The sequence below is a fragment of the Poecilia reticulata genome, linkage group LG17, assembly GCF_000633615.1.
Source record: "Poecilia reticulata strain Guanapo linkage group LG17, Guppy_female_1.0+MT, whole genome shotgun sequence".
Lineage (NCBI taxonomy): Eukaryota > Metazoa > Chordata > Actinopteri > Cyprinodontiformes > Poeciliidae > Poecilia > Poecilia reticulata.
In genome coordinates, this window is record NC_024347.1 from 15565210 (window position 1) to 15582475 (window position 17266).

Genomic DNA, 17266 nt, shown 5'->3' on the forward strand with positions numbered 1-17266 from the left:
ACGCTCCGGACCGACTTTCCCTCCACATTTGTTCTCTCCAGGTCAGGCTGTCCAAAATATGGCCATTTTCAGTTGTCACAATATTTTAGGGCGGTTTAGTTTCTGGTGCAAAACACACTTCACATAAGATAAAACTAACTTACAATGAACTTTTCAGCAAAAAGGAAGAGGTTGCTTTAAGTGAATAATTCCTTAATGATGAAAATGACTAGTTCCATTGGCAGATTATTTCACTTATAGCAAGACATTTTTTCCATATTATAAGTAAAATAATCTTATTAATTTGTGTAAGAGCATTTTGAACTAAGTCGGATGTGAACGTCCTTGCTGAACAACAGATGCACTGATCAGGTTTCTGGCTGATTCTGGCTTGTGGTTTATTTCTAATTTAACCTTTTTGTTCAATGCACAGGAGAGTAAACCTGTTCTGCAGGTTGAGTCCAGTAGGAAATGAGATTTAAATGGATAAACGGAGGTATACTTTTAAACTAGTCAGGACTCCAACATGTTTGTTTTGATTAATTACATAGATTTTTATTTTTTTATTTTATTTTTTCCATCTAAAATGTCCCAGACGGAACCTTTCTATTGTGTTTCGGGTACACCCGTAAATCTGACGCACCAGCAACGAGGTCAATGGACAGCAAAGCTGGTTCTCTTGACCCACGAAGGGTTAATTTCTGCTTCAAAATTGATCTGATGGGACGCTAGGAAAGACTATTACTGTGCTCAAAGGAGCTAGCTTATTAGTGAAGCTATTCAAACCTAAACTAGCATCTCAATGCTAAACATGCTGCAGATGTTAGCATCACAATCCTTATTTTTAAAGGTCCATGACTTATCAGGAGTTCCTGAAACACTTTGCCTCAATCATAAAAAAACTGATTCAAATAAATGTTATCCAGCTCATGTATGTATATTCAGCAATTTAGCAGCGGAAAGGGTTTCTGAATTGAAAATGTTGGTTATTTTGACAGAAACTGCAATTAATTTGATTAAAATTTTCCATTGAGGGCCTTCACTAATTTAACAAAACTTCTGTCTTTTCATTAAGACATGCTGCTGTTTTTTTTCATATCAGAAATAGTTGGAGCTCTTAGTTTTTACAACATCCAGGAGAAAATGTGACTTCAACTCTCATGCTCATCAACTTACTGCAGCGTTTAAATCTGCAGATAAACTCTTAAATGATTCCTACACAGACACTTAAACCTCACATTCTCATCCTTAAATGGACAATTATTTATACACTTTTAAAATCAACAATAGCATTTTTGTATATATTAACATATTTTCCAACCAGATCCTTTTTCAACCGTTTTGAAGATGGTTTATATTTGTCCTTCAGTTAAGCTCCGATCTATTAATCGACCCCACACACTGATGGACAAAAGAAAAAAGTTACTTTAATACATTTTAAAAAAATATTTCCTTGTCTTTAAATTATAAACCCTTGCTCTCTGTCACAAAAGATTTTTTAATGTAAATTGGAAATTGATTTCTTTAAACATAAATTGTACCGTTGCGATCAGATACTTTAGATCAGTGTTTCTCATCCTTTTTTGGCCCAGCGCCCCCCCAGCCTTTATCCAGGTCCCTCACCGCCCCCACCAAAGAATTTGTAGGCTACTTTGCACGGACTATTATTTTATCATTAATATTACTATCACTATAGTAAATGTTTTGATTTTTATGCTTGTTTCTGTATCATTAAAAATAATTTCCCAGAGAACAAAAAAGTCATGGGAATAGAAATTATTTTCACAGGCGTCTACGAAAAATGCAACAAACATTCAAGTTAAAATCTGTAGGTCTAACAGCAGCCAATCGGAGTGGAACAAATATTCTTGTTCTTTGCCATTTTCTAGTTGTTAAATATTCCACAAAATGACCAGATAWAAGATGTTCAACATGCCAATTTAAACTTTGATCTATTTGCAAACGACTGAGCTCTGCAACATTAAAACATGGATAGAACTGTAACTACATTAATTATAGCTTTTCTTCTCTTCAGTGTTTGTCAGTTTCTGGTGGTGCAGCTCTGTGCTGCCTTCAGGAGAATGGGACATCAGAGTTTCATCCATAAAACTTCACCCACATGGCATTTATTGTGCAAACCAGAGCTTTCAGTGGAAAAACTAAAGTTCCAGGTCCTTTTAATACCATACAAATATGAGACAGAAACATGGATTATATATTTATATAGACTTGACTATTGATTATAGATTAATAGTTTTACTGGACAGAAATTACAAAGAACAAATCTGGTTCTTAATYAAATCCTAATGAGTCAAATTGAAAGTGTCATGGTCTTGCCATACCAGTTTATTCCTCTGTATTTATTTTAGTTTCTTAGTTTATTCTTGCATTTTGTTCATTCATTTCCATTTAGTTTAATTTGATTAGTTTTATCCTCTCTTGGTTTATTGTTATGTCCACTTTAGTTTCTTTCCTGTTGCTAAATTTATTTTATTGTTTATTGACGCTCACCATAATCTTCACTCATCACCTGCTGTGCCTCCTAATCATCATATGTTTCACATAATGTGTTGATTTTTCACTGTTCAGCGTCGGATTATCTGTTTTTATGCCTTAATTCACATCTAGTTTGTCGCTCCGTTTTATGTCCCGCTTCTCCTGTTGCAGAGATTTGCGCAATGTGCGCCTTGGTTTTTTTTTTTTTTTTACCCCCTAAGGTGCAGGGCGGTCGGGAAACATATCGATGGRGAAAAGGCAGACTGACATAACCCTTTTAAAACAACGGAAACAATTTCTGCATTCTGATTATTGAAAGTGCTGTGTTGTTCTATCACACTCGTTTCATACCAGACCACTTACAGCACCGGTGCTAACGCTATAAAATGAACGCTTTCTATCGAGGAATCACCATGGAGGGATTTCTTTTCTTTATTAAATGGGTTCATTTTTCAGAGGGATACACAGTGAGGGTATCGTGATTTTAGAAGCTAACAGAAGCTAACAAACACTGAATAGAAGAAGAGCTGCCATTGATACAGTTGCAGCCAAGCATGTTTTAATGTTACACAATACAGTTTTACCAAGTTGCTCAAAGTCTAAACTGGCATTGTTGTGCATTTAAGGTGTAAAGTTTACCTTCAACCAAAGGCATCCCAGCGCCCCCCTTTTGTAAAAATGTCCGCCAGCGCCCCTGCCGTCCTCTGAACGCCCCCTGGGGGGCGGTACCGCCCACGTTGAGAACCGCTACTTTAGATTGTTCTGTCTGTGTTTGGCTGATTTTATTTTTCTGCAGCAGCCTCTTTAATCTCTCTCTCCCCACAGGAACACCATCTCCAGCGGGCCATCTCGGCGCAGCAGGTCTACGGCGAGAAGCGGGACAACATGGTCATCCCGGTCCCCGAGGCGGAGAGCAACATCACCTACTACGACTCCCTCTACCCCGGCGACTACAAGATGCCAAAGCAGCTCATTCACATACAGCGTGAGTCTCCAGTTTCACAACCCCACAGATGAAAGATGTATTTTACAAGTAAAGGCCCTCAGACGTTTACTGTGAGATTTTTAGAGTTGTCACGTTCTCACGGCTTAATCCAACTAATGGTGATTACTTCATTATTTCATCAATCAACTAATTTAGTAATTGATTAATCTGGAGTATACAGACTCAAAAGTCCATTAGCTGAAAGTCCAGACTCTGCAGAAATTCAAAACTGTACTGAAAAAAATAAATACAATTAGCATTAATAGAGGCAGTTGTTTTGATTCTAATTGAAAATAAGGGATTTAAAAGTATAACTGTGTCCCATGTCAGAAAAAAGCTACATTCACCCAATATTTATTTATTTTTCTTTTAACGACCCAATTCTGAACTTTCACCACCAAAAAACCCGATTAGAGCCACTTTCATATGTGGAACTAAATCTGATGCATATCAGTCTGCAGGCTCAGTTACAGACAAAAAAACAACTTTTTTCTGTTAACATGTTCATGGCAGTTTCATCGTCACCTGGTTCAAATCCTGTAATAATAATAATGATCTATTAAGCAGCTTTTGTTCTCCAGTTAATCCACAAAATAATCAACAGAATAAGTCAATTAAACCCATGTTACATTAAAACAAGCGCAATCATTTCCATTTTCATAATTTATATTCTAGATCTTTTTTTCTGAAGGACAATTTTGTTTATAGAGTTCATAATTCATTTTAATTGTTGTTTTTATTTATTTTTGGCTATTTAAATTTTCCAGTTCCAGTGTTTAAATGTAGAATTTAAAGTTTATTGATCTTTCTTACATTATTATTTCCATTATTTTACTTTCAAATGGTCTCAAAACAACAACATTATCACATTAACTTCTGGGACTATTTATCCTCCAGCAACATTCTCATTTAACTTGAGCTTTTTGCATGTTGGATGTATTATTTTGGCTGCAGATGCACCATTTTCTACAAATGATCAACTGAACACTAAATGGATTCTGTGTTGCTGCGTTTTAGGGAATTGAATGTTTATTTTCCTCCCTAAAAAAGGAATTTATTTGGATCTTTTAATGCATTTCTAATGCGAGACATCTTGAGGATGTGCCAGCTTTTTGAATCCAGTTAATCGCTAACTAAAGTCCTGGTTAGCTGCAGATTGTCGGGGAGATTTCCTCGCCCTGTAATCTCGGAGGAAATGAGTTTGCCGGATCGCTCTGCGTTTCTGTGTCACTGCTGGTTTCCACGATTGTTTCTCAAAGAAAAGCAATTTGCTGTTCTCCAAACGCCGCCGCCAACGCTGGAGGTGGACATGAAACGTCTGGTCCGGCTCACAGCTGCTCCTCTTATGGGTTTCTCCTGAACCAGAAGGAAATCCTCATCATCCTGAAGATCAGAAATGATTAATCTGGAGTTTTTCCACAGTAACAGCTGCTGCTTTTAATTGAAATTGTCTGATTCGAATCAGAGTAAATGTTCCTTCTGAAGCCGTTTTATTTGTTCTCATTCCGAGCCGATATGTTTGTCAGTGAGATGTGATCAAGTTTTTGTGAGGTTTATTGATCTGATCAGTTTATCTCTCACCTGACTTCCACTAAATTCACCCCAGAAGAGTCAGAGGAGATATTCTCTCCAGTTTTTTAATCAATATTATTGATTAAATCTGTGTCTGAAGCGTCGGATCGGAGATGAATAATCTGCTGGGGGTTCAGTGAGAGAAATCTGAATTTCATTTGGCAAACTGCCTAAAAGCATTTTAATGGATAAACACAGATAGTGCTGCTTCTCATTAGCTGCAGGAATCAATCCTTCATTTATCCGAAAGGTCAAAGTTTGTCTCATTAAGCCTGATGATCGTCCAGACTGTGATGTCCGGCACGTCCCAGATGTTTTGGTCTCCTCTGTTTCTGATAAATGGGGGCTGCTGCCTGTATTTAGCTTGACCTTTGACCTCACAGCACAATGCTACCTGGTTTCTTTATAATGTTTTGGATATTTGAAGCTGGTTGTTTGAAACGGTTTGAGTCGGCCAGTTATGACTGGCCTGGATGATCTGAGGAGTTATTAATGCAGGAAAACGTTGTAAAAGGTCAAAATGACTAAATTAAACTTCAGTGGTTATCGAGATCAAGTCTGGGATTCTGTCTTTGAAATGGACGCAGTTGTTGGTTTCAAAGTCTGATGATTTAATGGTGAAGTATTTTCCATTTGTAAAACCGACGTTCCGCATCTAATTTAATTTTTTTTGTAGGGATGAACGATATATCAGCACCCGTCTGATATTTATATCTACATTTATGACTGAGGAATAAAACTGGGCCGTTCAGAACAACCAGTTGTTTTTGGGTTTTTTTTTCTTATTGTTGTTTGTTTCTGGTTGAGTTTTTGTTTTGTTTTTTTTCTTTAAGGTGTAAAAATGGTAGTGAAATGTGTAGTACATCAGTAAATCGGCCATCATTGAAGTATTAATATCGGATATTGATATCTGCCCATATTTTCATGTCTGTGTATCTCTAATTTTTTGTCTGAGTTTTTGTAAAATTATCACGTTATATATAATCTACTAATATAATTTTTTTTCCTGTAAATATTTTGATTTTATTCTCGTATTATGACTTTTTGTCTTATGACTAGTATTATCATTTTTTTCCTCTGATTTTCTTGCTTTCTTCTTGTGACACTTTATTCTTACATGATTTTATTTCTCGTACAACTTTTTTTTTTCGTACAATATTATGACTTTATTTTCTTCAAAACGTTTTTCTGGCCCAGGAGACTGACGGACTTTTATTGTGAGCTGCTGTTTGTTTTTGTTCAGCTTAATGACTGAAACATTGTTGGAATTTTCACAACCGTTTTCTGATGTCCATAAAATAATGTTTTTATTTTTTTTGCAGCTTTCAGCTTGGACACGGAGCAGCCAGACTATGACCTGGATACGGACGACGAGGCCTTCGTCAACAAGCTAAAGAAGAAGATGGAGATCAGCTGTCTTCAGTTTGAGGAGATGATCGACCGGCTGGAGAAAGGCAGCGGTCAGCAGGTGAGCTTTCACCGCCGCGCCGCAGCTGGAAGCCGCTAAAGACTCGGCGATCTGAGTCGCGTTTCTGGTGTTTTCTCCTCCCAGCTGGTGAGTCTCCCCGAAGCCAAGCTGCTGCTGAAGGAGGACGACGAGCTCATCAAGGAGGTGTTCGACTACTGGAGCCGCAAGAGGAAAAACAGCAAGGCCAACTCCCTGATCCCCACCGTCAAGCAGGAGAAGCGGGACGGCTCCAGCACCGGCGACCCGTACGTGGCGTTCCGACGGCGCACCGAGAAGATGCAGACCAGGAAGGTTCGTTTCCCAAACCCTGCACTCATTTTCACATGTTTTAGGTTTTTTACTGCATAAGCTGTTGAGTCATGAAGGTGTTTTATTGCTCTTAGCTCCACCTGCAGGGGATTCTTTTTTCTTTTCCGTTTCCTCCTTGTTCTTTTGGTGAAGCGTGAACAGACTGGGTGGATCCAGGCAGCAGGGACGTAAATGTTCTGCATACTTCAGCTCTGACGTTGGCGCAGTGAACTCTTCATGTGAAAAGCTAAAAATAGACACAGGTGGATCAGACTCTGCTGGGAAACTTGCTGTCGGTCATGAAACTTTTGACTAACATCATGTTTCCTGATTAAGTAAAAAAAAAAAATCACTTTATTTGAAAAAGTTGCCAAGTTTAATGAATAGATTCACTCCAGCTTTATTTTACCAAATGTTGCTGCAGGTTTGTGATCCAACTTCACATTCCCTTCAAATAAAATCTAAAAATTGGGAAAAATGTGTCTGGTAAAAGACAAAACTTTGTTTTACCTAACGTTTTCCATTTTTAAAAATTCTGTAAAAATCTCCCCTTAAAAATATTCAAAATTTTGTCCGTCTGCATTAAGTGAATGAACTGAGAACCAAATTTTCACAGTCTTTGGATTTTATATTGGGGGGCCATGAATAATTATACCAGGGGCTGCAAATGGCCCCTGAACCAGACTTTGGTCGTCTGATGTGCTGGTCAGTGAGTCGGACCTGCAGAAACTTTAAACCTAATAGTTTAGGTCACATTAAATTGCTGGTTAACGTGGACGGCCGACTCTGTGGCTCATATTATTGTTTCGTTGAAGCGTTTTAATCCAGTTTGTTTTTTATCACAATAGTTTTCTAATGAACTAATCAGGCTGTTATTCAACTGCAACAAAAGCAACATCAGCATCAGAGGCGTTTTTCTTTTCTCTCTGATTAGTCGTCTTAATTCAGTTATGAGACGTCTGGATGTGGTTCAACTGCTGCTTATGGTTTGTTTACGTGAACAAATGAAGCAAATACAACATGGAAAAACTTGCAGCTTTACTTTTATCCTTAAACACAGAAAACGTGAGATTTACATGTCAGCTTTTCTTCTCTCTCTCTCTCTGACAGAAATAAATTTAAAACATTTTCAGTTTTGACCAAGGCTTTGATGAATGAATTTAATTATAAAACGAAATTAAAATTCTGTTTGGTTTGTGGAAAACTGAGATGGATCTTATTAGAAATTAGAAGTTGAATTTAAATGAGACTAAACATGCAGTGAAATACAAATTTCTGTTTGGTTTAATTGTTTCAGGATAAAATAATTAATCATGTTGGGTTTATAATAGTGGTGATCCAATTCTGGCCAATAATTGATTTAACAAAAGCCTATTTAATTTATCTGAAAAGTTGCTAAAATAGTCAATTATTGAGCAGGTAAAAATTGATTGACAACTATTTTAAAAAAGTAATTTTTGGCCGTTTGGCTTTAAAAAATATAAAAACTCCTTAAATTACTGGTTGCTCTTTTTTTTTTTTTTTTTACACACACACACACATATAATGTCAATATTTTAGTACATTTTTTCTTTATTCTCTAAGTGTCTGTCATTTGTCCCCAAATCCAAGCTGAAGTAGTAATTTTGAGTATTTGTATTCAGAACGTTAACAGTCTGAGTTTCCATGTTTTTGTCGCCAGACCTTTGTGGTTTTGTTCATTTATTTATCACAGCCTTGAGTCCTAACTGAGGACCATGAATCCAACATGAACCTTGAACCCTTTTCACCATCTCCTTACATCTGCGTCTGCCTTTCCTCGCTCAGAACCGTAAGAACGACGAGGCGTCGTACGAGAAGATGCTGAAGCTGCGCAGGGACCTGAGCCGCGCCGTCACCATCCTGGAGATGATCAAGAGGAGGGAGAAGAGCAAGAGGGAGCTGCTGCACCTCACGCTGGAGATCGTCGAGAAGCGGTGAGTCCAGCTGCAGACCCAAAGTTCTGCTTCCCAAACGGGGCCGAGGCAGAAAGCCGAGGTCCCACGACATCCTGGAAAACGCTGGAATTTCAGTCAGGTGTTTGGAAGGTGCTTGATTTCTGCACAAAGTTCTTGAAAGTGCTTGACACTCAAATAATAAAATGCAAAATGTTTGACTAAATAATGGAAAACATCATTTGCAGTTAAAACCAGATGTTTTCGTACACCTGATAAAAAGATTTTTTTTTCTTCTTTTGGTTTAGTTATAATCACTGAAGTTATTTATATTTGTTAGAAGCCAGAAAACTTGGCAAGGACACTTTTTAGAGATTTTGTTTGTAACTTTGTATTTTGTAGATTTCATGTTTTGCTTAATTCATCTTTCGGCAAAAAATGACTTGGGCAGTAATTTAGGAATCATTTAATTTGACTATGAATGGGATTTACCGTAATATAGTTTCTTTGAATTGTTTCAACGTTATGTTTATTATTCCCAACAGCTTTTTATTTAAACATCACAACAACTTTGATGGATTTGAATTAATGAGTTGCCACAACATTTAGTTTCCCTTTTGGATCAATTAAGTATTTTTAAATTTGACTTAAATTAAGTTTAAACCGGCATTTTGGAAACTCTTCTGATTATCTGACATTTTAAACAAACATTGTTTTAAATTTGGGGATTTTTTTTTGTGTTAAATTAGTGTTTTGTTCTCGGGTCAGTCAGGTGTGGAGGGTGAGTGAGAAACACTTCAAAACATAAAATTTTGTTCCTGCTATAGGATATGAAATGGTAAAACCAAAAAAACATTAACTGTACTAAACATAACGGTGAACTGAAACTCTTTTTTTTAGTTTATTTGTATTGTTTTTGTCTCTAAAGTGTGGTCCTGGAAAAATTATTGAATTTTACTGGAATATTTCAGAGTGGAGACTGATGCTTTCATTTCCGTCTCCAGAAACTCCATGTCGGACTTTGGTGGAGAAATAATGGCGGAGGTTCTGGCTGAGCGGGCGCTGGTGAGGCCGCAGATCATCCCCCTGGTTCCGCTCACCAATCAGTACCGACACCAGGACCATCTGGACTCCAAGGACTACAAGTCCAAGGTGAAGCCGCCGTCAGGACCGCCAACGCTAAGGCTAATGCCTTAGCTACGCCGGAGCGTCGTTGTACTAACGCTTTGCTCTTGCAGCCCGAGAAGGCAGAACCCCAGCGGCCGAAGAGGAGGTACGAGAAGAAGCCGAAGATGTTGCCGTTGTCGTCGGGAATGGCCCACCACACGGGTCCGGTCGTGTTCAACGCCAAGGACCTGAACCAGTACGACTTCCCCAGCTCCGACGACGAGCCCTTCTCCCAGGTGAGGCGCTAACGGGTTAGCTCAGCCTCAGCGATCAAACGATGGAGTTTGATTTTAGTTTCTCGAGGTCTGCACTGCAAAAACACAAAATCTTACCAAATAATTTTGGTTTAGTTTTTAGGGCAAATATATTGGAACACTTGAAATAAGACAAAATTAACTTACAAGTAACTTTTCAGAAAGTATTGGGAGCATGATTTAAGTAAAAAAAAGATTTATATTGATGAAAAATGACCAGTTCCACTGGCAGATTATTGGAAGAGAAGAAGAGATTTTACCCTGTTGTAAGTGAAATAATCTGCCAATGAAACTGGTACTTTTTCATCAATATTACATTTTTCGCTTAACACAAACTCCCTTTACTGGATGAGTTTATATTATTTCACATCTACCAAGACATTTGCTTTGTAAAGTGTGGGACTTTGCTGTCAGGCAACGTCTAATAATAATGAGCAGAAACCCTGAATCTCTCTTTTTGTTTCCGTTTGTTTTCGTATTAATGAAGGGAAGGTGATCCGCCACCTTATTGGGTTTAATTTAAAAATCATTCCCATCTTCTCTCTGGTGCAGTTCCAGTTTAAATCTCTGCACTTCTGAGAGCGACAGAACTTCACTGTGAAAACACTTTTTTTGTCCTTGAGCTTGACTGGAACCCTGACCTTTGACCTCTTCTGCCCACAGCTCCACTCAGGCTCTTCGGAAGCGGAGGAGGAGAACGACCCCGACGGCGCGTACGCGTTTCGCAGGAGAGCCGGCTGCCAGTACTACGCCGTAAGCCTCACACTTTTAGCTCAAGCTTTAAACAAACCGCGTTTGAAACGGGTGCTGGAAATCCTGGAGTTGAATTTCAATGAGGTGTTTTCAAGGTTTGGAAAGTGCTTGATATTCAAACTGCATTTGAAATTTTTATTAAAACACTACTCAACTCAACATTAGAAAATGTTGAGTTGAAACCAGACATTTTTGTTCACCTAATAAAGACGGAAACGGATTTTTTTTCTCCTGTCTGAAGTTAAATCAGACTAAAATTACTTGCATTGAGTTTTTATTTGCTAAACACCAGAAAACGTAGCGAGAACTAATTTTTATAGATTCTGTTTTGTAGCTTTCTCTGTATAATTTGAGCAGAAAAATTCATTTGGGTTGTTTCAAAGTAATAAATATGGATTATTCCTAATTTCTCAATGAATTATTGATCGTCTGTAAAACGTTAAAGAAAATTATTGAAATTCCAGGATTTTTTTGTTGTTTTTTTCCCTCTTGCCCTCATATGAGGTGTTAAACATTTGAAAACATAACATTTTGCCACATATGAATTTTACCCTGTGCAGAATAACAACACAAAAACTATTAATAATAAATAATATTTCATCATTTTTCTAACATGATGAAACAAAAAATGTTTTAGATGAAAATAAAAAAATCATTTCTGGCAAAAATTGACTTCATTTCCTTAAATGACTTTCAGGAGTGTGATGTAATCGTGAATTTAAATAATCATTTTTTATCTCCAAGGTGAGGTGCTGGAAAAGTCTGGAAACTTGCCTTGAAAACTCTTGAAATGTGCTTGAATTTTACTGTGTGAAAAAGTGTGTGAACCCAGTTAAACGGTGCGATACCGGCTGTTGGCCTGCGGTCGGGTTTTTATCGGCCGCAGACGTGGTTCCTTTCAGGGTCGGGTCAGGCTGACCGCTGTGGTTCTGTGTGTCCAGGCCCGTCCGGACCTGGTGGGCAGCTGGCCGTGGAGCGGCGCCTGGGACGGCGGCCTGGCCGAAGCGCGCTTCCGCTACAGCCTCACTACGCTGACGGTTCCACGCCGCTGCCTGGGCATGGCGCGGCGGCGCGTGGGACGAGGCGGCAGGTCGGTTCTGTCGGTTCTGCTTCGCTCCAACATTTCATCTGAAACTCGATCGCATGTTGGAGTGGAGATACAAAAAACCAAAGAAATGTCATGGAAATCCTGTGCAGTTAAAATATAACAGTTTTTGAGTTGATATCTGTAAAACGTTTATAGATTAGATTTTTACTTTTGCAGAAGAAAGATGTTTATTACTGCAAGTGGATACAGAAAAAAAACAAAAAACTAATATTTATACAGTTGAACTTAATGAAACTTCATGATTTATCAATTATTTTTACCAAGCAGATTTGGAGAAAGAGAAAGCAAATATAACTTACAAGGGACTGAAATTAATAAAAATAAATGCTTCAGAAAGATGCATTTATATTAAATGTTTACTCTTTCTGGGTTTAAATGTGAAAATCATCGTCATGAAGCGATAAGACGTTGAATTTGTTTTTGAAATATTACTGTAAAAGAGAAGCACCATGTTTATGTGAACAGAGGGCAGATGTTATTCTGATTTATTTTCTTACATGAACTGTTGATTCGATTAAAGAAGTTTTTCCTGACCATTTGGTTCTTGTGGGCCTGCAGGGTGTTACTGGACCGGGCGCACTCGGACCACGACGGCTCGTTCCACCAACTGGACCCGGAGACGCCCGACCTGCCGCCGCCCACCTCTCCGCCTCCCTCGGCGACTTCGCGCTCGCCGGCTCCCGACACGCTCGCCGGTACCTCAGAAACAAATACCTCGGACAGAAGTTCCCCCGCCTCGGCGCCGCCGCCCTGCTCGGACCTCAGCCAGATACTGTCTAATATAAAGTCGTGCCGCTGGAGGCACTTCAGACCTCGGACACTACCACTACACGAGCTGGACAACGCCCAGCCGCTGTTCAGGAGGATCAGTCGAGGCGTGAAGCGCCCGCTCGCCGCTTCAGCTGGGGGACGGCCGTTCGGATCGCAGCGCCCGGCCAGGGTGGTCCCTCCTCCCACACCCGTTGCTGGTAAGTGGCAGTTCATTAAAGCTGCAGCGTGTAACTTTTATTAAAAAAAAAAAAAAACATTTTAACATATTTGTTGAAACTCCCACCATGTTATGTTTCTAGAGTTGCACAGATTGCAGTTTTCCTGTCTTTATATTTCCTGCTCTGCCGATTCAGATTTTTTGTGGGATGATTATTAAGTGCAAACGTGCAGGAATGACCTGGTGGGTCTGGTCTGTCAGACAAAACTCTCTGACTGCAGAGCGGAAGACAGAGGCTGATTTTTAGAGCTGAGGTGGTTGAGATCGGCTTCACATGGAAGTATCAGCCGATCAGATTTCCCAAAATTGAGGAAATCGGTGCCGATAAATGGACTTGTCAATAAATCATTACACCTCTAGTTTATGAGACAAATAATCTGTGAAAAGCTCGATCTCCTTCCTGAGCTGCTGCTGTCGTCTGAAGAAACGCATCGCTCCTGACCAAAATCAACCAATCAGAGCCAGGAGGAGGGTCTTAGCGCTGTCAATCATCCTCATGTACTCCCTGAATCATCTAGCTGTTGCAGGAAAACTGTTTGTCTGCCATCATCAGTGGCTATGCTAACTAGCATTAGTTAGCTGCAGTGTAGGCAGACCTGTGAAGATGCTGTTGCACTAATAAATGCGACTAAAAATAAACCATGAATGAGTTTCTCTTGTTGGGGCATTAGTCCTTTCATGGAAATGTTTTTTAACTAATAGGCCGACTTTGTAACTGTCTTTATGTGGCTCTGAATGTTCACCCAGATGGCTAAGCTGCTGGAAACATGCAGTGGCTCCAGGAAGGAACCTTGGGGAACCCCACTTATCCCAAAATAATTTGTTTTTTGCTGGTTGTCCAAAAAGTGTTGCTCATGTTTTTTTCTGTAGATTCTCTCCATGTTGTTTTTAAAGTTGGAGCAGCTCTTTGTTTTAATTAGCCGAGTGTCTGTTGTTGAAGTGCGACTATTTGTGCAAAGACAAATGAGTCGGGTTGCATCGATTTTGTCTCAACGAGTATCTGAATAATTCATCCTTCCAGTATCAATCACGTAAAGATATCAGTTATTTTAACGACGTTACTGCATCTGCTTTAATTTTGCGTTTGTTTACTCCGACTCCCACCTTTTGCTCTGTGAAAGATTTGTTCTTGTTTTTAAGTTTGAGCTCGCCTCCCAATCCCAGAGGCGTCAATTAAACCTGGATGAGCTGAATAAATTCGTGACGCACGCCGGATCCGTTGCTGTGTCGACTCGCAGGCTAAACGCCGCACTCTGAAGGCATTCAGGTGCATCTGGTGCTGCACGCATTGTTTTTACATGCGTTGCATGCTTTTGGTTATTGATTGTTTGTGAAGCTGCACCGTAATGAAAATACCCAGGCAGGAGTCAAAGTAACAGGGTGGTTCTGCTGGAAGTGACGCTACAGCGGTGCAGTTAACTGGGAAAACTTTAGATTGGAGGAATGCGATATGCTGGAGATTGGCCAACAGATGTTTGACTTGGAGAATAGAGGGACTAGTAATCTCAGATGCTGTGGACTGGAAAACTTGTGGGTCGGCGGGGAAAGAAGAAATCAATATTTCAGAGAAGCATGGAGCCGTTTAATTTCATGACATGAGAAACAAGTCTTTGAAATCAATAAAAAGTAAAAAAACAAAAGACTCGAGGCGAAAACCAAGAGTCGGGCGGAAAATGCTGATGCTTTACCGACAGCAGGATTTGAATGGTTTTTTCCTGAGTTGGATGTGATTGAATTCCTGCTTCTGAAGATTAGCTTTAGCTTTACACCAGATGTGCTGCTGCATCTGAACAGGTTCTGGTTCTGGGTTCACTCATAACCGACTGGTTCTGTTTGCACACACTGGGAAATCGAACTGATTGTTTAGAAACGCTAAGAGACAAATGAATGAAGTGACGCAGATTTGATCCAAACACCTTGAAGTTCTCACCTGATGTTTGAAAAAGTTTAGCTGGTTGTTTTGGGAACCTGGTTGGTTTCACGGCTTTTCATTCCCAGTCCACTGTGTGCCTGTAATATCACCAAGACATGTTCGGTGTCTGACCTGTAAAAATAGGCAGGTTCAGATGCTTTTAAAGGGGCTGAAACTGGGATCCACTGCAGATACTTCCCACATTTCCCAAGTTAAATGAAAAGGTTGGACGGTTGTTTTCCCACCATATTACCAGAGGATTGGTCTTTCTTTCTCGGACGTAAAACGTTTCATTTTCTGTCTGTTGGAAAGTGTTAAAATCAGACCGAAACAAAAAGTTTTGAGATGATTAATGTTTCAAAATCTAAACTAAGTAATGGCAAATTCAGGAAACGTTTAGGTTCAATCAGGTTCTATTGCAACAGAACTTAATCTACTTGTTTCTTCCTTTTGTGTGAATTGTGCAATGTTTTAACACTGAGTCGTTGTCCCAGTTGCTCTTGGTTTGTTTTTCTCCAAACTGACTGTGGATAAAAAGTTTAAATGTATATTTTTTTTGTTACAGTTTTGACTTAATTAGTTAATTGGTTCTTTCAGCAAATTGTTTTTTCTCCCCCCTGAGTCTGTAATAAACTCTTAACGATTATTCAGTTATTAAATTTGTTGCGGATTAATTCAACGGTTGATGAATCATGATTAATCGTTTCAGTTTTAAACAAGTATAAAAAAAAAGTTGAGTCTCTTTTTACTCTTATTTCTCCCCGTTGTACCTGCAGCTGTTTAATTAATCACAAGTGATCAGATTGATCGTTTTGGCCCTGGTGTGAAGTTATGAACATGCAAAACCTCCTACTCATCTTTTGGTTCTGTACGTTCACACACAAAGGACCAGCAGTCGCTGTTTCATGGTGCTTCACTGTTAGAAAGCAGAAACTAATACTTTTTGGTTAAAGGAATCAGCCTGGTTTTCTACAGTATTTTATCTCTGTGTGGGATAAAGACGTGATTTTTCCCAGATGGCTAACTTGACTCCTCTGTCTCAGCGTTCACAGCAGAACAGTACCAGCAGCATCAGGAGCAGCTGTCTCTGATGCACAAGCAGCAGCTGGAGCAGATCCAGCAGCAGCACCAAGCCAACAGCACTGCCAACAGCACACAGGTCGGTACGCCACCATGCCGCCGCCGCCATGCACTCAGCTGCTGAGTTTCTCCTAAACGCTCCTTCTCTTCCCCACGCAGAGCCTGGCGAACACGCTGGACGAGGCCAGCGCTCACTTCGCCGCCTCGGCCCTCGTCTCCGCCGAACAGCTGCTGGCTCTGAAAACCAAGGACGAGCTGGCCCTGGGAGGCGGAGTCAACGGCGTCCTCTCCTCAGGTACAGCCGACGACACAAACGCTCCTCCCTAGAGTGTCGCTGGATGAAACGCCTAAAATTTCCCCAAAGATCAAATAAAAGCAGAAAACCAGAGTTTATGAAACCCGATGCCTTCCTTTATTTGGGATTCTGGTGAGAAGCAGGAAGCAACCTTCATCGCTTGGCGGTTGCTTAAATCTGGGCTTAACTACAAAAAACGTTTTATAGATGGTGACATAAATAAGTTTTCTCTTTTAAAATCCTCACCAAGCAAAACAAATCTGTCATTTTCTGGGTTTTCTAGTCAAACTGCCCAAATTACGGTTTTTATTTTTGTGAGCAGTCACACATGTATTTCTGTACAATTTGGTGTAATTACTGCTCTGACTGGTGTTCTTTCAACTGGTGTTTACTACAGTTAACGATTACTAAATATTTGGCTATTATTTCAATTATCGATTAATCACGATTGTTTACTCATGTCAACCGCCCCCTTTTTAAAAATCACAATCAGTCTCTCTCTAAATGAGATTGCTTGTATAAAGTTCAGATAAAATGAACATGCAGGTTGGTAAATTAACAGAACAGGAAAAAGTGTTTTCACTTTTTGTAAAACAAAAGCGCTGCAAAAACACAAAGTTCTAGTTTCTAGTTCACATTTCTTAATGCACATGAAATGAGATAAAACTAATTTACTGGTAACTTTTCAGTGAGATATAAAAGTTTACAGTCAATGATGCATTAATATTGATTAAAAAATAACTTATTTCATTGGAAGATTATTTCACTTATCACTAGACATTTTTCCCATGTTACAAGTTAAATAATCTCCCAATGGCATAAACTTTTTGTCACAAATATTAAGGAATTATTGGCGTAAAATGAGTTCATATTGTTGCTGAAAACTCATTTTTAAGTCAGTCTTTCTTGTTTGAAGTGTCCTGAGATATTTGCACTGTAAATCAGACATAATACTTGGTAAGATTTTGTATTTTTGCAGTGAAAACATGAACTTGAGAGATTTCAACA

At 39.3% G+C, this 17266-nt stretch overlaps 1 protein-coding gene across 3 annotated transcripts in view; it reads left to right on the forward strand.

The window, feature by feature from the left end:
* LOC103479473 (enhancer of polycomb homolog 1-like) overlaps positions 1-17266 on the forward strand; it is a 37372-nt gene that overhangs the window by 16988 nt on the left and 3118 nt on the right. For all 3 annotated transcript variants that reach the window (XM_017310179.1, XM_008433904.2, XM_017310178.1), the window contains 11 exons: positions 3301-3460; positions 6355-6500; positions 6585-6791; positions 8595-8743; positions 9706-9853; positions 9940-10104; positions 10786-10875; positions 11817-11965; positions 12542-12951; positions 15927-16042; positions 16123-16258. In XM_017310179.1, coding sequence (XP_017165668.1) covers positions 3361-3460; positions 6355-6500; positions 6585-6791; positions 8595-8743; positions 9706-9853; positions 9940-10104; positions 10786-10875; positions 11817-11965; positions 12542-12951; positions 15927-16042; positions 16123-16258 — 1816 coding nt within the window. In that variant the 5' untranslated portion in view covers positions 3301-3360. The remainder of the gene's footprint in view (positions 1-3300; positions 3461-6354; positions 6501-6584; positions 6792-8594; positions 8744-9705; positions 9854-9939; positions 10105-10785; positions 10876-11816; positions 11966-12541; positions 12952-15926; positions 16043-16122; positions 16259-17266) is intronic.